We start from the raw sequence: 27,961 nt of genomic DNA, 5'->3' as shown, positions 1-27,961 counted from the left end.
GAAACCCCACTTCTGGGTATATATCCAAAGGAAATCAAATCAGTATCTCAAAGAGGCATCTGAGCTCCTGTGTTCATTGCAGCATTATTCATAATAGCCAAGAAATGATAGCTATTTTATAGTCGTCTATAGAAAGGTGTTTTCTTTGGTCAGGGCTATGGTTCTCAATTAAAAGAAAAGCATTAATATAGCTTTAGAACCATCTCCCAGCTTATCACCTGAGCTAGAACAGCTATTTCTAGATGAGCCACACCTAACCATTAATTTCACTCATTTTGTGAGATGGGCCAGATAGGATAGTTGGTTTTCATGTTAAGTTGAATTATTAAAATTGGGGTAATTGGGGTGTTTATTTACAAATCGTTCGTTGAGGGAAGGAGGGGGTGGTCAATAGGGCTTGACTCTTTTTTGCCTTTTTCCAGATCCTGAGATGATTTAAGCTGGAAGGAGAGTTAGTCATGACAGACTTTGCTGGGTCCAGTGAAGTTAATTTACTTTCCCTGGGCCTCAAAACTCATTAGTGGATGATGCAGGACCAGATTGCAGACATCCTAAAACATAACACTTTAGCTTGGTCGGAAGTTCTGTGAAAGTCCCCTGGAAGTTTTTGTTAAAAAATGAGCAAAATCTTCAGTCCATTTTCAGATAGGTACTTGGAGAAAGCAGCACGCCTGCTGGCATCTGCATGGTGTTAATGGGAGGTATTGTACTCTGGAAATGAGTCACTTCCCACTAGTTCTCACCCTGGCCAATTGCTCTTCTCATGGAGATGGCTGTTGTTACTGGGAACCAAAAGCCTGATGTGTATGTGTTTATTTATTCCCCAGTCATTCATTCATTCTTCCATATATATATATATACATATATGTATATATACATATATATATATGTGTATATATATATGTATATATATATATGAACATATATATCTCCATATATTCATTTATTTGTATATACATATATATGTATATGTGTATATATCATCATCATATATATACATGGCTAGTATAGATACATATATATACTGGCTAGGCACAAGGCACTCTTCCAAGCACTCAGGTTATAACAGTGAACAAAATTTATGAAAGTACTTATTTTAATGCAGCTTACATTCTTGCTGTAGACTGCAAACAATAAACATAATAAATAAGACAATTACAGAGGATGCTGGAAGCTAGTAAGTGCCTGGTGGAGTACTAATTGGGAATGCAGGTAAGGGTTGCAATGTGTTATGGACTAAACATTTGTGTGCCCCCAAAATTCATATATATTGAAATCCTAACCTTCAATGTGATGGTATTAGAAGGTGGGGCCTTTGGGAGGTGATCAAGTGATGAGGGTGGGAGCCCTTATAAATGGGATTAGTGCCCTCATAAAAAGAACCCAGAGAGCTCCCTTGCTGTCTTTCTGAGAAGTTAACAGTCTGCAACCTGGAGCCAGATCATGCAGGGCTTTGCAGGTCATTGGAAAGACCTCAGCTTTTACTCTGCATTAGGTGGGAGAGCCATGGAGGGCTTTGAACGTGGAGTAAAGGGGGATGGGATCTGACCCACATACTGAAGGGGTCACTTCAGTTGCTGGGTTGTGAAAAGACCAGATAGGTCAAGGAGAGAAACAGGAGACCAGTTAGGAAACCGTTTTAGTAAGTGAATCCCCTTCTGAACTTGATGAAGGGGGATCTGCAAGTAGTGAGCACTTCCAAACTGGACCACATGGGGAGGAATTCTGCCATCACATTCGACTTACCCCACTTCAATTAAATTCAATTAACTGCAGGTAACAAAATGTGGAAGTTACAGCTCCTACCTTCTGCCAGGTTTGAAGGACAAAGGGCCTAGCACTTGTCAGACTCCTGTCTATGCAGAGGGCTGCTCTGACCATCCCCTCTAGCAATTGTCTAGTAGCTTCTTTGTTACCAAAGATGAAGATAAAAGCGATGGAAGGCCACATAAGGGCAAGAGCATCATTTCTTTTCCTAGTTGATCGATGTGGTGACAAATCAAGAAAGAACTAGGAAGAAGAAAGACAGAAACATAATAGTTAGGAAATTAATATCAGATTACAATATTGGTGGGAACACAGTCATAGAATATAACAATACATACTTACTCCAACGCCTCTGACTCACTAAATTTGGGGCATTCTGTGTTAATAAGAACAATGGGAGGAAATATTTATCACCTGCTTACCATGGGCCAAGTACTATGCTTGTTTACTTTGTCATATTATCTTATTAGATTTTTGCAGCCATTCTGCAAATCAAGTATTATCCCTACTCTGCAGATGGAGGAAACTAGGCTCAGAGAGTCCAGAAGTTTATCCAAGGTCTTATAGCAAGTCCGTGATGCTAGCTAACCCCAAGCTGTCTGATTCCAGAATCAAGCCCTTAAACCCTACACTCTTCTCCTTTGGTCATGAAAAATAGTTCTGATATCAGAAGCTGATGTTCTAAATAGGATTGAAGATTTATGTTTAAATAAATTTAGTTTACCTTCACCTTTAATCTGTACTCCCCTATTTACCCAATATTCAAAGAGGATAGTAAGACCTGTTAGCTACTAATAAGAGTGCTGTAAACTCTAAGAAATACATTTTGAAAAGTGTATTAGGTGCTTTGGGAGTGTTTTATCAAATAATTGCAAAGGTCATAGATAGTTGACTCTTTGGACTAGTGGCATTTTGTTAGGATTATGTTTATATAAAAATATTATGAATTATATAGAGGCATGACCTAAAGCAACTAAAAGCAGCACTTTCTAATATTTATTCCCTGTATTCAGACTACATGAAATACTCCCTAGATATTTATTTTGCTATGGCTGGAGGACAGGTTTGCATATATCCCACTAGCCAATATATGTCCTGTTTCAGGTGTCTGATTGAATTGTAATCTGTACGAATCCTATCAGTCGTGTTGTAGAGATAAACTCTTGTTTAGCACTAGCTCTTTGTGGAAATACAACTACTTCAGATAATGGCCAAGTAATTCTCCTTTATCAACTGCTCAGGGTCTGATCCGGAAATCAAAAAAGGGAGCCCTTTCAATAAAGATTCTGATCTCTCAGAAACAAGGCAAGCTCTGACACACAACATCTCATTCTGCTGCCTATCAGTGATGAGAGGCTCTCTGTTTTGCTGCATGCCATTCAGACACTGGGAGGGAGTGAGAAATACTGTTTAGTAAATGAACTAATTTCTCAAAAATTACAATGTGAACTCACACATATTTTGCTGTCTTTTTTGATACCACCATAATACAGGGCTAGAATATGTGATAACAGGAAATAAATTTGTAATCATCTTCTGAAATGTAGGGTGGTCAAGTAAGATAGCAGATTTTGCCCTGTAGTGGTTCAATAAGCTATTCATCAAGTTTTCACATGGTACACTTGAAGAGCCAAGAGTTAAGAAATTATACCGTGTGTGTTTTAAGGACAAAGATTCTGACAACCTGGGAATCTGGAGACCCAGAGTCAAACCTCGGCAGAACCAATTTGTCTGGCATTTGGGTTCTACTTTATAAAAATGATAATATTAGACTAGTTCTTAGTTGGCAAACTGGCAGCCTAGAGGCTAAATGCTGCCATGATAAATATGTTGAGTTTGGTTCACATAAGGTGGTGATGGTTTAATTATGCCAAAATTAGAAAAATTGAGCAGTTTCACAGAAAAGTCTGGGTTCCTTGAAAAGTTTTGAAAAATCAAATGATCTAGAAATATTGGGCCTGAAATTTCAAATAGTAGCAGTATTTCAGAGCAGTGTACCAGCTGTTTAGAGGGCACATATCAAATTTGCACCAGAGGCCCCAGTGGAATAAGTATGCACTGTTGTCTTCCATACATACTCAATTTCATGTATTCACATTACTTGCCCAGTCCCTGTGTGTAAGATCATCTCAGAATAAGATACTGGGATGAACTAAGAAACAAACTCATTCAACTACCCAAGAAAGGTCCTTTTTAGACTCTGCATTGATGTTGGCCACAACTCCTAAACCTAATTCTGCAATATTTTGGATTTACATCGCTATAGCGTCTTGGCTTGGTAAAAATAATGTCCACTTCAATTTTGATTGTTTTAACATTTAAATGTTAGGTACTGCAGATAATGCCATTAAAAATTTAACCACCCTTGTATGACCTGGAGGTTGTAGGAAAAAAAAAATTAACCACTCATAGCTGAATCCTTTGAACAGTTAAAATTTATCTTTTGTTAGTGCTGTGTATCAGAAATGAGGCTTTTAAAACTTGTTTTGATTAGGGTTTGTTACTTTTATAAGTAAAGAACTCCTTTCCTTCATATATAGAGCCTACGTCACTTGTCTGGAGGAGTTAGTTAGTCTTGTTATTTGTGAGCAGAAATTTTTAAAAGGTTGAATTTGGCAAATATAGATATGCCTAACATGGTAAGAGGAATGATTGTAAACAGTCTCCCAGTTTCAGAGCTGCCACATTGCAAGACCTATAGAGACACAAGGTAAGTTATGTAGATACAAACACAGATCTGAAGCTACACGTAACTTAATACCTTGCAACTGGTGTGTGTTGAACTTTAATAGAGCCATTTTATGAATTAATGGGTGATTCTTTGATAAGAATGTGCAATTGATCTCTTCTTTTGTCCCAAAGAATTTCATTTGAACTTTGTTTAAACTTCTTTTCATTTAAGCAAAAGGAAGACTTGATATGTACCCAAAGTCATTTTGCTAATGGTCCATACAACCCTTTTGATTCCTTTTTTTTAGATAACTTCTGAGCCAAAGTCTATGTTCCTATTTATGTTGTGTTTCTCAAAATCTTCAGCAATCAAGATGATTAGTCCTAAATGCTCTAAAGCTAGCAATTTCTTTTCTTTTCCTATTTTCAACCTGTCTGAAAACTGGCTCACCATTCCTCACCCCACATTCTTCTATTTGGGTGTAACATTCTGAGATGCAGAGTTGCAAATTTCTTCAATCTTAAAGTTAGCTTCTATGATTGGATCTTTGGACAAAATTGACATGTAGTGACTTACTCCTACAAAAAAAAATATATATATATATATGCAGAAAATTTTGCATGCATACTGTGGAATTTGAGTCCAGACACCAAATTCAAGATGCAGCTAATGTCCGTAACATTTCTTTGAATGCTATCGTACTGACTCTGGGTTGTCTGTCTCTTTAGACATAGGCGACTTGAACATTTGTCGTGGGCCTGTCCTTTGGGCAGACTTGTTGTTGCTAAAAATACTAGTTGGCTCAGTATACTCAAACTGTCTTTGCTGTGTTCAAGGTATAGACTTGTTCACTACCCAGAAGCTTTATTACAAAGTCTAGGACACTTCCCATCCTTGGAACTCATCTTTTTATCTTTGGAAGTCTTAAAATTTATAGTTCAAGCATTCTCTTTCCCAGTCGAAAAATATAATTCAGAAGCCAAGAGTTTATATATATATATATATATATATATATATATATACACACACTGTACATGCTAGTTTAAAAATGAATGTAGGCCAGGCGCGGTGGCTCACGCTTGTAATCCCAGCACTTCGGGAGGCTGAGGCGGGCGGATCACGAGGTCAGGAGATCGAGACCACGGTGAAGCCCCGTCTCTACTAAAAAATACAAAAAAATTAGCCGGGCATGGTGGCGGGCGCCTGTAGTCCCAGCTACTCGGAGAGGCTGAGGCAGGAGAATGGCGTGAACTCGGGAGGTGGAGCTTGCAGTGAGCCGAGATTGCACCACTGCACTCCAGCCTGGGTGACAGAGCGAGACTCTGTCTCAAAAAATAAAAATAAAAAATAAAAATAAAAATAAAAAGTAAAAATGAATGTAAAAGGCCATTAAAGTTGCTTTTTAAGATTAGAAATTCCCAAGCTTTACTTTACTTCAATTGATTGAAATGATACATGTATTCAAATGTATACCTACCAATTTTTGTATTCTGTATTTCTATACACACATTTTATATTTTGAGACTTAAACTACCTTTTGTGCATAAAGCAGCCTTCTGTACCGAAGTTACTGAGTTTGGACTTTGTTTCCACCGTCATAAATCATGCCGATGAGATCTGTGGTTATTTTCAGCCACACATGATGAAAATACTGTGTGCCTCATTGATGTTTCTGGGTTAAATCTTTGCAGAATTGTGTTCTTGGAAGTTTATTCTTCCTATTATTTATTTTTATTTATATTTATTTATGTATTTACTTTGAGATGGAGTTTCGCTCTTGTTGCCCAGGCTGAGTTGAGTGCAATGGCGTGATCTCGGCTGACCGCAACCTTCGCAGCCTGGGTTCAAGTGATTCTCCTGCCTCAGCCTCCTGAGTAGCTGGGATTACAGGCATGCACCACCACGCCTGGCTAATTCTGTATTTTTAGTAGAGAAGGGGTTTCTCCATGTTGGTCAGGCGGGTCTTGAACTCCTGACCTCAGGTGATCCGCCCACCTTGGCCTCCCAAAGTGCTGGGATTACAGGCGTGAGCTACTGTGCCCGGCCCCTATTACTGTCTTAGGGTGCCCTTTAAACTGCTTGGTGCAATCCCTTCTCACTTTAGGAAGGCGTTCATCTTCCCGCTTGCACCTCTTCCTGCCCCCCTGCCTCCAACCCCTCCTTTTACTATAAAAGAGAAGGGATCTTTTAGTAGTCATTTATTCTTGTTGCGTGACTGACTAGTGACATTTAGGAGGAATTAGTTCCTGTCAGGGTATTCTGGGTAAGTATCTGCAGTTGTAAAATAACATCCTAAGACTTCGTTTCTCATTACAGGAACTTAAAACCAATAAACTAGCAAGGGAGTGAATACTTTAGGGACCCCAGGAATCATCCAAACCTTTGACTGCCTTTGAGAATAAATCTTTTGAAATTCTTTCAGAGGTTATTAGGGCTGGAAAGGGAAGTTAAAAGCGACCACATCTGGTGATTCCATGCTAAAGGCTCCCTGTCTCTTGTGAAGAGATAACCTCAAGTGCTGACTCAGTATTCTGAAATGTCTTCTGGAATCAGCTGAGGCTGAAGACCCTTTACTTAAATATTGTCCTGGAGAGGGGAGAAGCACAGGAAGGCATACTAAGTAACCCCTGGCCAACCTCTACGAGAAAACATCCTACGAGAAACATGACAACTGACAGAAAGTGCTGACAATCAACCATGCAAATTGTGAAGTGTCAGAACTCTTTGGCTTTTAAAAATTAACGTTTGTTATTTAGATAGTAATAACTACCCATGTCTAAATAATCCAAGCAATTCTTTTCTCTAATAAGTCGGTTGCTCCACACTGTGCTTTTTTTTGGACACCTGCTCCAGGCTCAGGCCTAGTCCTCATCCTGCCCCCAACCACCTTCAACTTGACCTCCCTTCTTTCTTCTCAAGTGGTATGCATGTTTATTTAAGTTTCTGACCCAGTTATTTATTTAGGCGGTGTTGAGTGAAAATTTCAAATGTAAGATTCCTGTAAAATTCCCCCACCCCCATCACCGCTGCCTTCCAAATGAAAAGATCCATTGCCCTGGAATGCACCAGTGTGTCTTCTTGCTGTGTGGTACAAACGTGAAAAAAAGACAGGTGTCCCTGGTGCCTTTTCATTAATAGAGGTTTTAGAAAAATGTGCCCAGTGCCTTTTACAAACATGTTTCAGCCCTGTCTCTTCACCATCCAAGTGAAGTGGACGTTGGGGAGGTATTGATGCTATCTTCCATGTCGGAAACTCTTTCTTTTTGCATTTTTATAAATGCAAAATAGACCAACGAATAGAAACATCATATATACATCTTGAGATTTTTGGCTGCTAGCAGCTTTATATCCATAGACACGATTAATGTTCACATCAAACCTGTAAGGTTGATGCTTTTATTTTGTATTTTATCATAGTGGTAGTGGTGGGGAGAGAGACATTGCTAAGCCCAGGGTGGTTAGGGAACATACCCAAGGACACATAACTAGTGATTGAGAGAGCAACATGCTTTCACCCTGCTCAAGTTACTTAATGAGTGTAGACTATGGATAAAGTGCAGACTGTAACTAAGCTCTATTTCCAAATACAGAAAAAGGAAGTTAGGTGAAGAAGAATTAACACAGCATTTGTAAATTGCTTCACCCAGTGCCTGGCGCATGGTAAATTCTCAGCAAATGTTAGAAAGTATTATTATCCCAGTATAAACTCTTTGAGAACTTTCTTTCAGGGAGAATTTTAATGACCCATTCTTTCTTACTTGTGAGATGTGAAGTTATTGACTTATCACTGCTGAGCTTGGCATGTTGAGCTCTGTTGCTGTTTATTAATGTGATGAGGTTACTTATGGGGAGGGAGGATCCCTGCTGTGTGGTGGCAGTAATTATCAGCATTGCTGTGTGGCTGTAGGAACCGATTGCTAGCAAGTGCTGTTTTTTTTTTTTCTTTTTTTTTTAAATCCCATTATATAATTTAACAATCATTTTGTTCCATAGTGAGATGAAAAGAATTTAGCAGCCTTCAGCTGGAGCTGAATGGGAAAGCAAATTATAGAAATCACTGACAGTAGTGCCTGGCTAGAGTAGGATTGTTTCCTACTGAATATTTGAAAGTATTTTGTCCAATCTAATTTTGAAAGACTCGAGTCACTGGGCTTCCATTGCCTTCCTTGGGAGCTATAATTACACGGCCTAATAGAGCTCAGTGGTGGGACATTTTCTCCAGCTGATACAGGAGCAATGGATGTGTTCACAGGAGGCCTGGTCAATGTACTTTTCAAAATGGGATTTAGAGAAGGGACACAAACATGTTTTGCTCATTCGGGAAAATATTCATTTCCTGCTACCAAAAGATGTTTCTTTGGTCCATCCTTCTGGCATTGAACGCTGATTTGCTATATAATGGGACTTTCTTTAACTTTGTATTGTGGAGAATCCTAAAAATACACAAAAATAGGCAGAACAGTATAATGAACACCTGTGCACCCAAAACTACCCCCAACAGCCTTAATCAGTGGCCAATTCCACCCCATCCACATGTCCATCTACGTTGCCCCTTCTAGTTATTTTGAAACAAAACTTATATCATTTTTTAAAATTCTGGTAACATAAACATAAAATTTACCTAAATTTTAACTACTTTAGAATGTATAACTCATTATCATTAAATGGAGTCACAATGTTATGCAACCATCACGAGTACCTAGTGCCAGAACATTTCCATCACCCCAGAAGAAGACTGTGTACCCATTAAGTAGTCATTCCTGTTACCCTCTACCCCCAGTCCCTGGCATCCACTAGTCTGCTTCTGTCTCTATGGATTGCCTATTTTGGATATTTCATATACATGGAATCATACAATATATGGCCTTTTTTGTCTGGCTTCTCTTTTTTTTTGAGACGGAGTCTGGCTCTATCGCCCAGGCTGGAGCACGGTGGTGCGCTCGGCTCACTGCGAGCTCCGCCTCCTGGGTTCACGCCATTCTCCTGCCTCAGTCTGGCTTCTCTTTTACTTAGCATAATGTTTTCGTGATTCATCCACATATCATGCATCGGTATTTCATTTCTTTCCATGGCTGAATAATATTTTATTGTATGGATATCCCACATTTTGTATATCTGTTCTTCTGTTGATAGACATTTTGTTTTTTTCTGCTTTTTGTCTATTGTGAATTGTGCTACTTTGAACATTCATGTACAAGTTTTTGTTTGAACACCTGTTTTCAATTCTTTTGAGTATACATCTAGAAGTGGAATTGCTGAGTCATGTGTCAATTATATGTGTAACTTATTGAAGAACCCATTAACTGTTCACCACAGTGACTGTACCATTTTACATTACCATTAGCAATGTATAGAGGTTCCAGTTTTCTCCACATCCTCACCAATACTTGTGATTTTCTGCCTTTTCTTCTTCTTAAATTAATATCCATCCTAGTAGATGTAAAGTGATATTTCATTGTGGTTTTGGTTTGTGTTTTCCTAATGACTAATGACATCAAGCCTCTCTACATGTCATTGTTAGCCATTTGTATATCTTCTTTGGAGGAATGTCTATTCAAGTCCTTTGCCCATTTTTAAATTGGGTTGCTTGTCTTTCTGTCACTGAGTTGTAAGAGTTCTTTATATATTCTGGATAGTAGACCTTTATCAGATCCATGATTTGCAAATACTTTTCCCATTCTGTGGGCTGTCTTTTCACTGTCTTGATGGTGTCCTTTCATTCACAAATGTTTATAATTTTGATAAAATTAATTTTTTCTTTTTATTTTATTTTGGTGCTTGTGCATTTGTTGTCATATTAAGAAGCCATTGCTAAATCTAAGGTCAAGGAGAGTTACCCCTATGGTTTCTCCTGAAAGTTTTCTAGTGTTAGCTCTTATATTTAGGTCTTTGATCCATTTTGAGTTAATTTTTTTGTATAGGGTGTGAGGTAAAGGTTTAACATCATTTTTTTGCATGTGAATATCCAGTTGTCTCGCACTATTTGTAGAAGAAACTGTCATATAATTTTATCCATAAGTATTTCAGCATTTTTCTCTAAAAGATAAGAACTTCTTTTTACAAAACTACAGTACCATTATTATACTTTAAAAATATTGGCCAGGTGTGGTGGCTCACGCCTGTAATCCCAGCACTTTGGGAGGCCGAGGCGGGCGGATCACAAAGTCAGGAGATTGAGACCATCCTGGCTAACATGGTGAAACCCCATCTCTACTAAAAATACAAAAAAAATTAGCCGGGCGTGGGTGCCTGTAGTCCCAGCTACTCAGGAGGCTGAGGCAGGAGAATGGCGTGAACCCAGGAGGCGGAGCTTGCAGTGAGCCGAGATCGCGCCACTGCACTCAAGCCTGGGTGCCAGAGTGAGACTCCATCTCAAAAAAAAAAAAAAAAATTAACCAGATTTCTTGAGTATCATCAAATATCTAAGTCAGTATTCAGAATTGTAATTATCTCAAAATGTGTAATATCTTTTTTAAAAAAATTAATATCTAAGGTGCACCCGTTGCAATTTGTTCATGTATCTTTTTAAGTGTTTTTAAATCTATAGGTTTTCTTTGTGTCTCTTTTTTTCTCCCTTGCAATTTATGTGTTGAAAAAACTCTTTGTCTTGACTAGTATCCTGGTCTAGATTTTGTTGATTGTATCCTCATGATGTTACATGTTCCTCAGTCCTCTGAATTCCTGTAAATCAGTGGTTGGAGCTAGAGGCCTGATCAGGTTCAGATTTTTGTTTTTATTTTTGGCAGTACTACTTCCTAGGTAATGTGCATTCTTTTACCAAAAGGCAAATTATATTTACTTTTTTAAATGTTAACAGTCATTGATGATCACTGCCTGAGTCTGCTAGCTTATTAGGAGGCACAAAATGGTGGCGTTCTTCTACTATGTCTTCTTCTTTTATTAGATGGAATACCTGCTTTTTTATGAAGAGAAACTTTCCCTCTTTTATTATTCAACTACCTAGTGGTAAGATTTTTATTAAAAAGGCAGTATAGACTCTTCAGTCTTTCCTTTTATTTGCCAGCTCTTAGTTAGTTTGTTATTTTTTTCTAACAGTGCCAGTCATATTCTTTGGGTGGGGGTGGGTGGGTTGACCTTGTTAAGGCATTTAATTAAGCACATTTAAAGTGTTTCTACACATTACAGCTATTATTGTTATCAATGCTCAAATTATCCCATCTTTCACCACTGGGAGTCTCTTGAAATTGAATCCTTTTTGACATGATTTTGTGGTCTTTGATAGTTTCTGGGCTATTACATATTGTAATTTCCCAACTTTTATCTGGTTGCAATGTAGTCTACTTGTGGCGCTTCCCAAATTTCCCTATAAGCACTTATAGGTCTTGAAACTTCCCTGACTTCTTGGAGAAGGTGGGAAGGTTTCCCTAGCCTTTGTGGAATCATAAGAAGACAAGTCAGAACAGGCTTTGAAAACTCACTCATGAAATGAGTTTCATGAGATTTTATTTAGTTTCTATTAGGTATACAAAGAAAAAGAAAATATAATTTCTGCCTGAAGATTTTGGAGCCTGATGAGGTATCTTTTAGGACCTGGAAACATAGTGCTGATATCAGGAATGTAGATTTGGACAAAGCCAAAGCCATCAATGTGGTTTTATTGTGGCTCCATTTTAGTTCTGTCTCTACTACCAAGTCAGGAGTTGATTGCTAGTTATTCTGAATTCTTTTTATATAATTATAAAAAATATGTAAGTACCTAATAAGGTGACCTTTGTTGAAGATATTTTTGAGGGTAAAAGTCTGGAAATGGATGTGTTTTTCTAAGCCTAGAAAATGCATGTAAAAGCACATAGATGGCTTTTTTTTCAAATGGTCTCTACATCCCCGTTGAGTAAGGGTGATGTTTATTTTCTGCCTATTTTGTAAGTTGCTAAGTAGTGTAATGAGTTTATATTTATAGAGTGCTTGGAGCTTTTGCATGAAAGGTGCTAAATTAGAGTTTATTGTTTATTGAATTTATTTGATGTGTCCAACCTCCTGGGAACATTCGCCGAAGTTAATTAAAAACAGATAGTTCCCACACTGACAGCTTACAGTGCCACTTACAGACCAGTAACATAAACAGTGTGCACTTTTGTAACCCTAAGTTGGGACACCTAGAGAACCACAGTTCTTTCTAATAAGGGAATAATCCTACTTTTACATGAAAATTTGACTGCTGAGTAAAAACAGAGATATTCTCAATTTTGTCTGAGTCACCTACCTACTCCCATTAAAAAAAAAAAAATACTTAGATTATGGAGAGGTTCCTCAATTTTCAAATATAACTTACAGGTTGAAAAATTTAAAAATAATGTTTCCTTTATATCATTTTGGGAGTACATGAAGGTAAAAGCTTGTATTTTACATATTGTTTTATGATTACTTTTTCTTTGCAGGAATGGCATTCCAAAGCAGCCAATTGCTTGTGCTTTCTTACCCCAACTTAATGGAAGCTGTGAAGCATCATTAAAATAATGGCTTGTTTGCTTCCTTTGCCAGTTGGTGATGGAGTTTTGTGGTGCTGGCTCTGTCACCGACCTGATCAAGAACACGAAAGGTAACACGTTGAAAGAGGAGTGGATTGCATACATCTGCAGGGAAATCTTACGGGTAGGTTACGAGTGGGGACTGGCCCACCTCCCAAAGTCTTCAAGCAACACGTGATATCTTATGAGGGATTGAATTTTGTTCTGACTTTCCAGTGAAATTCATAAGCATATCAAAAACCCTTTAAAAGTTTATCCTATCAGTGGTGGTGGTGGTGGTAGTTTGGTGTGAAGGTCTGCTCTAATGGAAGTGAGCACCGTTCTGGAGATAGGCCATGAGCATATTTTCATTTAGGTTGACATTGGGTGATTTCTCTTAACAAGGGATTCATTTTCAATGCTGTTTCCAATGAGAAACCTGATTTTAGATCATAAAGACAGTGTTCCACTTAGGAAATGAATTATTTTAAGAGATATTTTAATCACTCATTTAAGTTATCTGTTTGTGAAAGTTCATAATTAATATATTATCCCTAATGGTGTAATACCTTCCCACCATATAAAGTTTATAAGGATTGTGTGACTTTAGTCATTCCTATACATACAACCAAGTTAACTGATTTTACCTTTAAAAAAAAATCTTTGTGACCTAATCACTTAAACTAATCAAAATAGCTGAACAAGACTGCCTGTTTGCCCAGTTTTCCCACACATCCCCCAATCAGGAAATCTAAACAATAGTATCATATTTGCTGAGCTAAGTTCAGGAAGAAGAAAGTAACTGGGCATATTTTAGTTCATTCAGACTAGCTTAATCATCCCTTCCTACTAATATGGAGGTTGTTATATGTCTACTGAGCATTCTTACTAGATCTTCCTGGCCATTGTTATTTATTTATAAGGTCTGCCTTCTTAATTTAAGGGAACAAAAGTTAAAACTTGTTTACTGTGTGTTCAAGATAATGCCTTTGAGAGATAGATTATATGCTTTGGGTGGATGGATGAAATGGATAGAAGTTAAAAAAGAAGGAAGGCATAAGAAGACGATGTCTGTTCATTAAATGCAAACCAAATTAGGCAAAAGGCAAATAGAAAATGGAATTTTAAAATTATAACATTGATGTGAATGACTTCTATCTTGAAAACTACAAAATATCACTGAGAAATATTAAAGAAGACCTTAATAAATGGAGGTGTATATTATTTCACAGATTACCCAATATTCTAAAGTTGTCATTTCTACCCAGTTTGATCCATGGTTTCATTGAACTTCCAATTAAAATTCCTATAGGTATATTTGTGGAAATTTAGAAAGCTGATTTTCAAACATTATATAGAAATGCAAAGGGCCAAGAATAACCAAGGCAATCTTGAAGAAGAACAAAGCTGGAGGATATGCTACCGGTTATCAGTATTTATTATAAAGCTACTAATAAATTAAGACAGAGTAGTATTGTTACAAGATTAGACTGGCCAAAGGAACAGAATCAAGGGTCCAGGAACAGACCCACATCATATGGACATCTGGTCTGTGTCAAAGGAAAGGGTGCTTTTATCAGTAAATAGCACTTCATCAATTGAATATCCATAAGAAAACATGAAACCTGACACCTGCTACATACCATATTCAAAAATTTATTCCAGCTGGGTTATAGATATAAATGGGAAAAATATAAAAATTAAAACACTTAAGAAAAAACACATACATCCATGGCTTGCGATAGGCAAAAATATAAATTATATGTTTTGTGTTCTTAAACAGAACACAAAACAAAATTTGAGGGGAAACAAGGAGGCCTGGCTGCTGATTTCCTTCACATCTGACGTTTACCTCTGTTTTGATGTGCCATTGTGCAAACTTACTTTGAATTTCTGACTTAAAATTTTGCTCATTCAGATAGAGCATAGTGGATTATTTAGTCATCTTGACCACTCAGTGGGTGCCAAGAACCTGTCAGGTCTTTAAGGCTGGTTCTGCCCGATATGCCTTTCTGCACTGCTGAGGAACCCTACAGAGGATCAGTCATTTGATCTAATTTTCATGGTTCTAAAAGCAGCAGGGATGTTTCATCACGTGAGCATTTCTCAATACCTTTCACACTTTCTCAATGTGTAGAAACAATGGCTTTCCTCCTTTTTCCAACACATTCTCCGAAATGATACCAGCATTTCAGACATGACTCACGGGAAGAGACATTTGATCACCCAAAAGTCTCTGGCCACAAGAGGTTTTAGAGATGACCTCCATGCATTGCATGATTTCATTAAAAGAACTTTTGGCTCACTTCCATGCTCTGGTATCTGCTTTCAACCACTTCAGTGGTGAAAGAGGGAAAGGGATCTTCAGTGCCTCTCTTAAGGATTTATGGGGTACATAAATACTGTGAAAACCACACATTTAAACCCCTGATGCCTACCTTGTGACAAACTGAACAGATAAGAAAGGCAATTTTTTAAGGCCTAAACCAGTGCCTCAAACCCTTCTATAACATGGTTTCTGTTTTCTGATATCTCTAAATGTATATATGGGTCTTTTTGGACCTCTGTACTCTCATGCTGAATTTCTTTGACGAGAGAATTCAGATATCTAGGTTTGTTTCTTTTCCTGTCAACCTAATTTTTCATACTATGATTTTGTTGTTGTGAAGAAGATTAAAAGAACAAAAAATTAAAAATAATAAAGTACACTTGGGGACCTGATACATTGAATTATCAAGTGTTAGCATAAAATAATTTGCTTTAAGACTCCATTTTTAGATTATTTTAGATTATAATTTATCAGAAAAATATATGACTACTTTAGAGTACGTCTGTAGGTTAAAGAATTCACACCACAAAGAAGCCAAAAACAGAGTAATTCATGAAGAAATGGAACACAAACAGGTTTAGTTGTCACTGAATAATTATCTCACATAATGAGCACAAAGTCACAAATAGCATAAACTAGCATAAACTAAAAATGACAGTGATAAATGCCAACAAAGGAAATAGAAACTGTATTCCTTTTTAAATGTAAGGCACAATGGGTAAAGCCAATGGGAAATTTCTTGGCTGGTCTGAGAAATATTTTACTGTGCTTAATTAAAATTATATAACAAGGCTGGGTGCTGTGGCTCACACCTGGATTCCCAGCACTTTGAGAGGCTGAAGTGAATGGATCACCTGAGGTCAGGAGTTCGAGACCAGCCTGGCCAACATGGTGAAACCCCGTCTCTACTAAAATAAATTAGCCTGGCGTGGTGGCGGGCACCTGTAATCCCAGCTACTCTGCAGGCTGAGGCAGTCGCTTGAACCCAGGATGCAGAGGTTGCAGTGAGCCCAGATCGCGCCGTTGCACTCCAACCTGGGTGACAGAGTAAGGCTCTGTCTCAGTCAATCAATCATTCAATGAAATTGGATAACAGAAAGTAAATTTTAACTTTTAAATTCAAATATCCTGCAGGGATTCAGTTAAATCCGGTTAGTTTTCTGCACAGAGACTGTGTAGATGGTTCTACTAGCAAATACAGGCAGTCTTCGCTTTTCACAGTAGTATTAACTGAAACTCGTGTTCATGTTGGAACCATATAATCACTTGTGTGGTTCCCTGATACCTGATAATCAGATCCAATATGCAAGCATTTCATTAAACACAGCACCATGCATTGCAAGGACTGCCTGTGTATTTTAATTTATATTGATCAATTGCCCACAGTTAGAAGAGCACTATGAGCACATGAAAGATGTGATTATAATTCTGAAAAGTATGTCTGGGTGAGTGTAAAGTTTTTGGATCCTTAACATTCAAAATAATTTATTGGCATCTTGGCTTATGTTCCTATTAACCCTTCTTAACTCTCCATCACTCCAGGGGCTGAGTCACCTGCACCAGCATAAAGTGATTCATCGAGATATTAAAGGGCAAAATGTCTTGCTGACTGAAAATGCAGAAGTTAAACTAGGTAAGAGCAGAATCCTGTGAGCCTTGGAATTGCAGGAAGTGATGAGATTATATTAACAGCTCTAAAAAAATTAATGTTAATTTGTCACCGTGGATTTGGAGAGCATTGCCCTAAAAATAGAAAGGAAAATGTTTCTTTGCCTATTTTAAAAAATATTTTCTCAAGGCATTCTGAGGAATGAATTATATATAATGTGGGAACAGAACCACTTGCTTAATCAATATATAGAAATAATTGAGATTTTTTTTGTTTCAGCAGAGATGAGAAGTGACAAACTTTGAAATGGCCTCCTATATCTTACAGTTTGTTTATATTGTTGCTGCTATAACAGAGCACTAGGACCCAATTTTTTTCCATTAAAATATACACAGTTAGGCATATTCAGAATAATCAATTCCTGCTATATTCCCATAGGTTTAAGTTATATTTACATTGATTTTGTTATTACCTTGGGCTCCTGTGCAAAGTGGATGCTTAATATTCTACTTTAGGTGCATACTGATTACCCGCTCTTCCATCAATGGGAGAATCCTTTTCTTTGGCGTATCTATTAGAGCTCTTTCTGCAACAAATCTGGGACTGTCCAAATAAAGTAGAGAATTACCACATGCATTTGAATGCTTGATGTATATGAGTAACAGCATGAATTGACAAATATCCAGTAGGATATGTAACTTGTCATCTAGAAAAGGATCACTGTCCATATGATTGTACATTTTCAAAGAGATTTAAACATCTTCTATGTTTATATCCCAAACATTTGCTCTTCCTTTTTGTTGAAATATGTGACTCCCATTTTTTTTCTTAGTTAACATTTGGGGCTAAACTTTCTCACCTCATGAATATTCTCTTTTAAAAACAAAAGTATACATTATGTAGGCTAAGCAGTTATATATGTATTAACTAGATAAGCTCTCCTGAGAGCATTCTTGCATCACTAATTAACAGTTACTTGTTGAGTGTATATTATATGCCAGGCCCTGTACAAGACAATTTTCTATAGATTATCTCTCATAAACATCAGAGCAACTCTGTGTAGATGTCATCATCCTCATTTTACAGATTAGGAAACCGAAGCTCAGAGAGGTTGATCTACTAGCCCTAGGTCATACCACTAGTAGGTGGCAGAAATGAGATACAAACTTAGGCAGTCTGACTCCAGACTTTTGCTTTTAATCACTTGTCTTGTATCCCCAAAATACTACCCTTTATGAAAACCAAGCTTACTTTTTTTTTTTTTTTTTTTTTTTTTTTTGAGACGGAGTCTCGCTCTGTCGCCCAGGCTGGAGTGCAGTGGCGCAGTCTCGGCTCACTGCAAGCTCCGCCTCCCAGGTTCACGCCATTCTCCTGCCTCAGCCTCTTCGAGTAGCTGGGACTACAGGCGCCCGCCACCACGCCCGGCTAATTTTTTGTATTTTTAGTAGAGACGGGGTTTCACTGTTGTCTCGATCTCCTGACCTCGTGATCCGCCCGCCTTGGCCTCCCAAAGTGCTGGGATTACAAGCGTGAGCCACCGTGCCCGGCCACTTTTTTTTAACACCTATTTTTGGTCCCTGTGAAGGCTTGGTGTAACCAAATGTAACTCTTGTGCCTTCCTCATTGGTACACTTCATCCATTTATACATGCAGTTTAAAAACATATTCACAGTATAGAAAAGGTAGAAGCAACCCAGGTGCCCATCAACAGGTGAACAGATAAACAAAATGTGGTCCATACATACAATAGAGTATTATTCAACCTTGAGAAGGAAGGAAATTCTGACACATGCTGCAACGTGGATGAACCTTGACGACATTATACTAAATGAAATAAGCCAGTCACAAAAAGACAAATACTGTATGATTCCGCTTATACAAGGTATCACTACCTTGTATAAGAATAGTCAAATTTATGGAGATGGGAGGTAGAATAATTGCCAGGGGTTGGGGCAAGGGGGAATTGGGAGCTATTGTTTAATAGGTACAAAGTTTCAGCTGGGGAAGACGAGAAATTCTGGAGATGGATAGTGGTGAAGGTTGCACAACAATGTGGATGTGCTTAGTGCCCCAGAAATGTACATTTTAAAATGGTCAAAATTGTACACTTTATGTTACTTGTTTTACCACAATAAAATAATTCACATTCATTTTATCGCTATATAAAACCTAAGATCATAGACTTTATTTACTTGTCTATTCTTAAATAGTGGACTTTGGAGTCAGTGCTCAGCTTGATCGAACAGTGGGCAGGAGGAATACTTTCATTGGAACTCCCTACTGGATGGCACCAGAAGTTATTGCCTGTGATGAAAACCCAGATGCCACATATGATTTCAAGGTATGGCTTCTTTGTTGTGATTCAAAACTATGCCTACCGTCTTATCCTGAGTCTTACGAAGTCTTAACATGCCTTTATATTTACGATTTATGTGACCCAAAGGGAGAACTGAAAAACATTATTTGAGTTGAAGACCTATAAGACATGCAAGTGAGGATCTTTTTAATGAATTCACTCATCTTATCTGATGGCCTGTTTGTAAAAAATAATAAAAAGTTTAAATCATTTTCTATATTTTTTTGAATTTATTCTTGCTTCTTATTATTGGAAAATAGATTGGATTTCCATTTTGGTTATGGTTTAGATTTTTGGAAGAGTATATATTCTGATAGCTTTTTACGTTAAACTAAGATGTGAGTTTGTTGTCTTGGGTCATCTTTTTCTGATTGAGAATAATCTGACTTCTACAATGCTCGAAGTATAATTATCTGGGGTTTCTTTTTCATGAGAGGGAATCAAATGGAATATTGGTGACTACTTTATGGTATTTCTGTCGTGTGGCCTGATGTTTCATAGAAATTTGATTTGTGACTTGTTATTTTATATTATAAACTAGAAATTTGCTAATAAATTCAAAGCTGTGTTCAAATAGATTTTTCCAAGAAGCCCTTCTCTTTTCTATTCTGCTAGCCAATAACCAAACATAATTTTGCATTATTGCCCCTCAGGTTTATTGTCTGGACTTGCAGGTGACATGGCTTTCTAATGAATGGTGACCGAAAGTCAAGGCAATAAAATTAGGGGCAATGGGATCTAGGAACTGTGTGTGGGTTTCCAGGCTGTGCATTAGGTAGAGAGACACCCTGTGGTCTTCGTGTACATTACAGGACAACTTGGGCAAAACTTTCTTGGGCTGGTTTCAGAGGTGTTTCACCAAAACACTTTAATGATCCTCTGTAAATACTCTCATCTAACAGATGAAGAAACTGAGGCTGAGGTCTGCAGGTGCTCACCGGGTTAGTGATCCTGTCAGAGTTAGCACTTGAATGCAGGTCTCCGAACTTTCTGTTCAGAGCCCTTTCCAATATATTACCTTGCTCCTCTGTAACGTACTTCCATATAAATCTCCAATTTATCAATTGAACAGTATATTCAAAGAATATTTCACTTTTAAGGAATATTTTTAATTCTCGACATGTGAGGTTATTATTGAAATCAGGTCTCAAAGATGCAAACATTGCAGCGTTTTTGAGGCCCGGTATCTCAGTGTTGACAGAAAATGTGCCTCTTTTGGGAATTGCAAGCTTGAAGGTCTGAAAACCTAATAATCTCCCATAAATTTCCTCCTTCCTTCAAAGTTAGTCACTGTAATAACCTGACAACAATCTGTCTGAAAACAGCTGCCAAGTTAAAAATTAATCTCCTGCCAAAATAAGTGTCATTTTTTTAAACTGCTAATGATAAGCATATTTAAATAATTCCATTTGCAAATCCCTTCAGAGAAGCCACTACAAAATATACATCCCAGGCCAGATATGGGTATCATGATTAGCTACAAGTAATTCTTCAAACCATAGTTATACCTAACAAGTGCTAACTAGTCTACATCTGGGCCGCAGATATTCTAGATTACTATGTAACATAGCATGGGGTAACAGCGTTTGCAGCTTTTACCCTCAGCTTCATCTTTTAAGTATTGTAACTGACTGCACTATACATGGGACTTTTGTTATGTAAATAAAGTGGGTGCCTACAACTGACTTGTTTTCAGTAGGGTATCTAGAAGAGGCTTTCCTTCCGGCCAAGCCAAAGCTTGGAATTAAACTGATATTTTGGTCCTCTTTCCTCAGATTATGGCTAAGGAGTATAGTGTAAGATCACTGTAAATGGTGTGAGACCAGTGCATAACTCCAGGTATGGGCAAAGCCTGGTGTATGAGTAGCCACAGAGGTCGTCATGCTGCACAGTGATTTCAGAGGTACTGGAAGGCTCACCTGGCTATAAAAGTATCCTGAGACATTAAAAAGATTGAAGATGAATGTGTGTTTTTTTTAAAAAATAAAGAATCCTGATAGAATAGGTTCAACGGTGTCAGTCATTTAGACCTTAGTGCAAATTAGTTTAACAGGATCGTCAGGAATGTAGGTTGTGCAAGAGGAGGAAAAAGTCATGGCAGGGATATGAGCTTCACTGGTTATTTGCCATGGGTAAAAATAGGAGGATGACAAAAGAATGAATAAGGAAGACTTTTCTACAGAGGACTTTATAATATTGAATTATTTTAGGTTTTTAAAAAAAATTCATAGTGGCCTTCAAAGATATCTTAGACAAATCAAATAGTAAATAATAAATAACAAAACCAAGCCATACCCTGTTTGGGTACAGTGGAAGGTTTGGGGATTCTTTGCAGATTTGTTTAATCCACTTATACAGTTTTACTGTGGGCCGGAGAAGATGCTGATCTTTAAATAACCTTACTACTTCTTTCTTGGCACCATATATCATCCCCTTTTCTGTTCAGTATCCTTAGGAATGTGACCTGTCACCAGGGGACAACTTGACAATATGCTGACTTTCAAAATCATTTATTCATTCACTCAGTGCATATTTATAGACTATCCATTGTGTATAAGGAGTTAGTCAAGCTGTATCTGTACATGCAGTTTCTGATAGAAGGTTCATTTGAGACCCCATCAAAGCCTGAGGATTTCACTGTGTGTGTATCCCAGCCCCAGAAGCTTGATGCCAACACTTTGGGCCCTCATGTGCTATAGCCACTTTCAGCTGAGAGTGTGTATTTAGAATAAAGGATGACTTGGCCACTGGACTTTATTAGATTTCTTACCACAAAAGTCCTTTCTGTAAAATAAAGACAAGAAGAAAAAGAAAGAGTATAGCTTAGTTTTGTTATTTGATTTATTGTTTATCGATTATTATTTGATGTGTCTAAGATGTCTTTAAAGACCACTATAACTTTTTATAAAACCTAAAGTAACTCAACGTTATAAAGTCTTCTGTAGAAAAGTAGCTTGAAGAGCTTCTGCTTTTTATTGCAGAGTCTGGTTTTGTGTGATATCTACTGGGCATAGTAAGTAACTCACTGAAAATAGACCCTCTCCTAAGGAGGAGCGCCAGAATCTCATTTGCCGGGTGTGCTGGCTTTTCCCTGGAGGCCCTTCCTTTCTTGTTTTCAGAAATTCTGTCAAAACACTTCAAGTGAAAGGAAAGGTTTCATTTCCCTGATAAGTATGTGGGGCAATAATGAAAGCTTTCCCGTTTAATAATAAGCATTCAAAAGATTTGAAATTAATAAAACTGTTCAAAATGCCTAGGCTGTTTAAATTGTTATTTTTTTTTAACCTACTTTGAATTTCATTTTGGTTGGATGGGATCTGCCAAGCATTTTATAGTCCTGTGTATTTATTACTTTAACAGAACCACCCACTAAGAAATTTCTGTGGCTGAATGCCACAGTATAGTACACATAATGTAGTCTTATTTACCCCTCCCCCCACCCCATGGAGACATACACACACACACACACACACACACACACACACACACACACGCACGGGAAATCTATAAAGAACCTGGAAAAACTTCATAGTATTTACTTTTGAATAGGGCATGTGGATGGAAAACTTACAATTTTCATTTTCTATATCTTTCTGTCCTGTTATGTTTTTTTTCCATAAACAGGCCTTGCTCTTATATGAAGCCAATGAAGTAAGAGATGCACAGTGAAATGGCGTACCCCCCCCATCCCACTCCCCACCAGATTCCTGTCCTCAGGCCTGATCTGTGCCGATGTTGTTTATTATTTACCTAAACTCTGTTTATGAAACTTTCACATGAGTACTGCAGATTATTTGCAGACATGGGTGTCTCCTCCAGCGTTTGGGTGAATATTGTGCTCTGGTTGTAGAGAAAGTACTCTTTTCCCCTGTGTCACAGATAATTGGCATTGTTCAGGCAGGGTGCAAATACTTCTTCTAAGTAAGAGGTTCAGTTGGAAATGAAGTGAGCAACCTAACCTAGTGGTAGATTTCCCGCCGTGCAGGGTGTCACCTGAGAGGACGATATTCAGATTGCAGAATGATGCATTTATACTCTCAAATAAGTCCTGGCATCTGTCTACTGAGATTCAAACAAAGGCCCTTCCCTATTCGATCAGAAGGAAGATGACCCAGATAGCACGTTAGTGTCACCAACAGGAAACTGAAACTCCTATTCAACATATTTCTGTGGCTCTCTTCACACCCACCTATAAAGGATTCCTTGGTCAAACGCAGCCAGTACCTCCTCCAGGCAACATGCTGATCCCCAGGGGAAGAGAGTAAGCTATTCTAATATTTTCCCTTTGGTCACATAACAAGTGAAAATGGACAAAGAACTAAAGATTTCTGTCCTCAGTTTGTTTTATGTGTGAAATGGGATTATTAATAACTATCTCCACTTCAGTGACCCTAACTCACCACCTGAGTTCTGTGTCTAGATAACATAATATATAAATATATAACATAATTAATAAGAGTCAGTCCTTTGAAGTCAGACAGGACCAGTTTAGACTTTGCCTCCTATTTGCAAATTACCTCAGGGGAGTTATTTAACTTTTTGTAAACCTGCATAAAATGGGAATAATAAATTATTTATTCCGAGGTTATAATAGAATAAAGTGAGAATATATATAAAGGGATTAATACAGTGTCCACCACTTGGTAAGTACTCAATATATACTACTTAGTATATATATATTTATAGATAGTTTTGTGTTTATGTTATCATATGGAAGTATTGCTATTTGCGGCCTTTTTTTTTTTTTTTTTTTTTTTAAGACGGAGTCTACCTCTTGTCACCTAGACTGGAGTGCAGTGGCACGATCTCGGCTCACTGCAACCTCTGCCTCCCGGGTTCAAGCGATTCTCCTGCCTCAGCCTCCTGAGTAGCTGGGATTACAGGCACCCGCCACCACACCCAGCGAATTTTTGTGTTTTTAGTAGAGATGGGGTTTCACTGTGTTGGCCAGGCTGGTCTCGAACTCCTGACCTCGTGATCTGCCTGCCTTGGCCTTCCAAAGTGCTGGGATTACAAACGTGAGCCACTGCACCCGATGGGGGCCATTTTTTACCCCTAAAAGGCAACAGTTTCATACCGTTCAACCTCATATTTGTGTTACGCACCTCTAACTGTCTGCTTACGTTGAGCCAGAATCTGCTTCTCTATAACTTTTACCATTCAATTAAGATGTTGCCCCTAGGGACCATACACACAATGCATCAATTTCTTTTTCCCACCTGGAACATTTCAAAAGAATAAACTAGTCACAGATAAGTTACCCAACAAAAGACTATTTTCTGCTCTGTGATACAATATGCTGGCTGTGCCCATTATTAAGCTATTGTCTGTCAACTCTGGACTGCCATGCTGCCCTCTGCTTTGTAATAATGGAGCTAGGAGTCAGCTGTCCTCCCTTCTGTTTGTCCGTCTGACTTCTTATCGGGCTCTGTCAGCAGGGAGCAATAGAGAACGGGAGACCAAGTTTGGAGGAGGAAGGAGGACACACGTTTTCCTGTTTGCTTCCTGTAAGCTTCTTGTTTATGCCTGCACGGTCCCTGTGACCTCTTGGACCACCACTGAGTACCAGAGCTCCCTGCCATCTTACCTGACTCTGGTTTGCTGGTTGAACTGCCAGTTGATGATATCTGGTCCTAAAGGTCTATCTGTTCCCACATTTGTTGAATACCCAATGCAGCATGTACTGCATTGTATATTAGGCACTTTGCATATATTTCCTTATTGAATTCTCTTACCAATCCTGCAAGACGTGTTCTTTTCATGTTGAGGTTGAGAAAATGGGCTCAGAGTTGTTAGTTGTGTCAGAGTTGGGTCTGGCTGCAGACCATAGGCACCTTCTACCTCATGGTGCACATTGGGGCTCTTGTCTTGTGCCACACAGCCTCTCATTCTTCTGTGGCTGGTTCAGACATCTAAACATGTTGCTTTTCTTCACTGTATTGAGCAGCCCAGCCCCAGAAGGAATGCTCTCTTGCTCTGTTCAAGTTGCTTATGTATCAGCTGTTCCCCACTCCCACCCTTTCCAGCAGCCAAAAGTTCTGTCTTGCCTCTGCCTTCCCAAAGGCACTAGAATTTGTCTCTCTTCTGTTTGTAATGCACACAGCGCTAGGCTATTAATCATGCCATGGGCTAGGCTGCGCAGCACCTCTGGAATAATGAATTACCAAGCTCCTGCCAAAATGAGTCACACCATGGCCGTGAACGAAACTTATCTCTCTCTGACTCTTTCCTCATCTTGTTCTTCCCTCTTGCCTTGCTCATCTCCTGTGATCTGTCTTGCCAGTGGTAATTGGAGCATTTTCTCCTTTATTTAAGTTCTGAAGTGTCTTTGGGACTCGCTATTGTATCCAAAGGCTTAAACAAGGCCTGTCAAGGACATTTATGGCTTTCTAGCATGGGCAGTTAAGTGTAGCTTACAAGCAACTTTGGATATATGACCAGGAATATAAATGTTCCTTTTGGAAAACAAGAGAACCCCAGCCAAAAAAAAAAAAAAAAAAAATCCTAACAATGATATCAAATGAAGGCTTAAGGAAGCAGCAGAATTGACTAGGTCATGTGACTTAGCAGAGTATGCACAGGTATTTGTGGTGGTGTGACCTTTGGTTTGAAAGTGGTGTTCTGGTGGCTTAGGGAAAGGCTGCCTAAGAGGGATTCTGAGGTGATGTGTACTAAATAAAGTATCTATTTTTTCCCTAAACCTTCTTGCTTCCTGTGGAATAAATCCAGGATTACCTAACAAATGAGACCTCTCCATTTCCCTACTGTCAAAGTATGTTTCTTCATGTATTATCACTTAGGAATGCTTTTGTCTGTACTTAGGTTTCTTATGTCACCAGAAATCTAGAGGCAGGCAGTTCAGGGTTCATGTGATGGTTCACTGATATCTTCAGAAACCAAAGCTCCTAGATTTCTGTGCTGGCATCATTAATTTGTTGGCAATAACTCATGGTTGCAAGATGGATGCTGTAGCTCCAGATATCATATTTTTATTCAAGGCACTAAGAAGTGGGAAAAAGTTAGCAAGACACCAGCTGTATTTGTCCGTTATTTCAGGAAAAGCAGAAGCTCCCAGAAGATGTTTGCTTATGTCTCATTGGAGAAAACTATGTCACGTCCCTAACTGCCATCCTTAGCTGTCGGGGAGTCAGGTTAGGCAAGTGTGGCTTTGCTATACTCTGAAATGGAAGCAGCAAGAAAAATGAGGGTTGAAAATGACCATTGGGTTAGCCAATAAACAATTTCTGCCACAACTAAATGAAGGGAAATCATAGAAGATTGAGTTGGGCAGGCAAAGGCAGTGTCACCTGACAGTGGAGAAGGAAATCAATATTCTTGAGCCCTACTCTGTGCCAGATTTTGTGCTAGCAGCATACCTGATCAATACACGCATGCCATGGTTATTTCCATTGTGCAATTGAGAAAGCTAAGCTCTGAGCAACATTCTGCATGTAGCTAAATTAGAAACCTCTATTTGAATCCGGATCTGCCTGACTTGAAAGCCTATTCTCAGCTGGGTGTGGTGGCTCATGCCCGTAATCCCAACATTTTGAGAACCCAAGGTGGGAGGACTGCTTGAGTCCAGGAGTTCAAGACCAGCCTGGGCCACATAGTGAAACCTCATCTCAATCAATCAGTCAATACCTGTTTCTTTCTTTCTACCAATCCATGTTGCCATTGGGAAATTGAGGCCAGTTTTATAGTATGAAACTGGAGTACCTCACTGAATCTCAGTAGCTTTATTGAATTGCCAGCACCTTCAGTCACCTATGGACAAAGTAGGAATCTGAAGTAACTATTTTACGGATTAAAAATGCATTTTGATAACAAAAATGATAAGGGGAAAAAATGGTGAATACTCAAGTCCTTAGATTGTGATGCTAGTTAAAAGAGAACTGGCCTAGGAAGCGGAAGACCCAGCTCAGTTTAAAACCAGCTGCTAAGGCTCTTTGATCTTGGGTAAGTCACTTTCCCTTATTTGTGAAATGAAAGGTTGGGCTAGATGGTCTGCAAAGAGTCTACCAGCCCTAGAACACTTAGGTTTTGCTACGTTCTCTCATGTATCTTTCATTTGTTCATTCATTCAATAAATATTTATTAAGGGCCTACTGTGTGCCAGGAACTGTTCTAGGTACTTTGGATACATCACACAACAGAACAAAGATCCTTGCTCTGTGGCTCTTATGTTCTTATGTATGTGTGTTAGAGGTAAAGGGCACAAGCAATAAACACAAAGCATGGTAAATTAGTGATGAATAAATGTGTCGTATGTTAGAGTTGGTTAGTTCTGTGGGGAACAAATATGGGGAAGGGGAATGAGCAGTGCTGGGGGGAGGTCCCAGTGGTCCTCATTGACAACACAGGAGTTGAGCAGGCTTTGGGGAGGTGAGGGAGTCAGCTAGCACATCACTGGTGAGGTGCTGCAGGCAGAGGGAACAGCTTGAGTCAAGATCCAAAGGCAGAAGTGTGTCTGGGCCTTCTGAACATTTTCCTTCTCCCTGACCTAAGGCCTGGCCTTGAGTTCTTCTTACCCCAGAACCATCATTTTCTTTCATATGTATTGGTTTTCAACCTAGCCCAAAGCTTCCTGGACTTGAAAGCCATTTAAATTGGACCCTTCTGTTGCAGTTAGGGCCATAGAGCCTGGCTGCCACCTTCTTACTTGTGCCTTATTTCACACTATAGAAACAATTCCTCGGGATTTAGGGAAAATGGTGGTAGAACTACTAAGGCCTGGAGATACTAGAGTCTTATCGAAATA

The 27,961-nt window shown here is 38.6% G+C and overlaps 1 protein-coding gene and 1 long non-coding RNA gene across 11 annotated transcripts in view; one reads left to right on the top strand and one right to left on the bottom strand.

Moving 5' to 3' along the window:
• TNIK (TRAF2 and NCK interacting kinase) overlaps positions 1–27,961 on the top strand; it is a 409,664-nt gene that overhangs the window by 254,357 nt on the left and 127,346 nt on the right. For all 10 annotated transcript variants that reach the window (XM_063621578.1, XM_063621584.1, XM_063621583.1 and 7 more), the window contains 3 exons: positions 12,941–13,051; positions 16,778–16,868; positions 19,055–19,185. In XM_063621578.1, the coding sequence (XP_063477648.1) occupies positions 12,941–13,051; positions 16,778–16,868; positions 19,055–19,185 (333 nt within the window). The remainder of the gene's footprint in view (positions 1–12,940; positions 13,052–16,777; positions 16,869–19,054; positions 19,186–27,961) is intronic.
• LOC134733072 (uncharacterized) lies at positions 1,028–18,542 on the bottom strand. The gene is made up of 3 exons (XR_010116646.1): positions 17,317–18,542; positions 4,889–5,016; positions 1,028–2,010 (listed from the first exon to the last, which is right to left on the bottom strand). It is a non-coding gene; the product is annotated as an uncharacterized lncRNA (long non-coding RNA).

The sequence above is a fragment of the Symphalangus syndactylus genome, chromosome 17 (genome assembly GCF_028878055.3).
Source record: "Symphalangus syndactylus isolate Jambi chromosome 17, NHGRI_mSymSyn1-v2.1_pri, whole genome shotgun sequence".
NCBI lineage: Eukaryota > Metazoa > Chordata > Mammalia > Primates > Hylobatidae > Symphalangus > Symphalangus syndactylus.
This window is presented reverse-complemented; position numbering and strand designations above follow the sequence as displayed.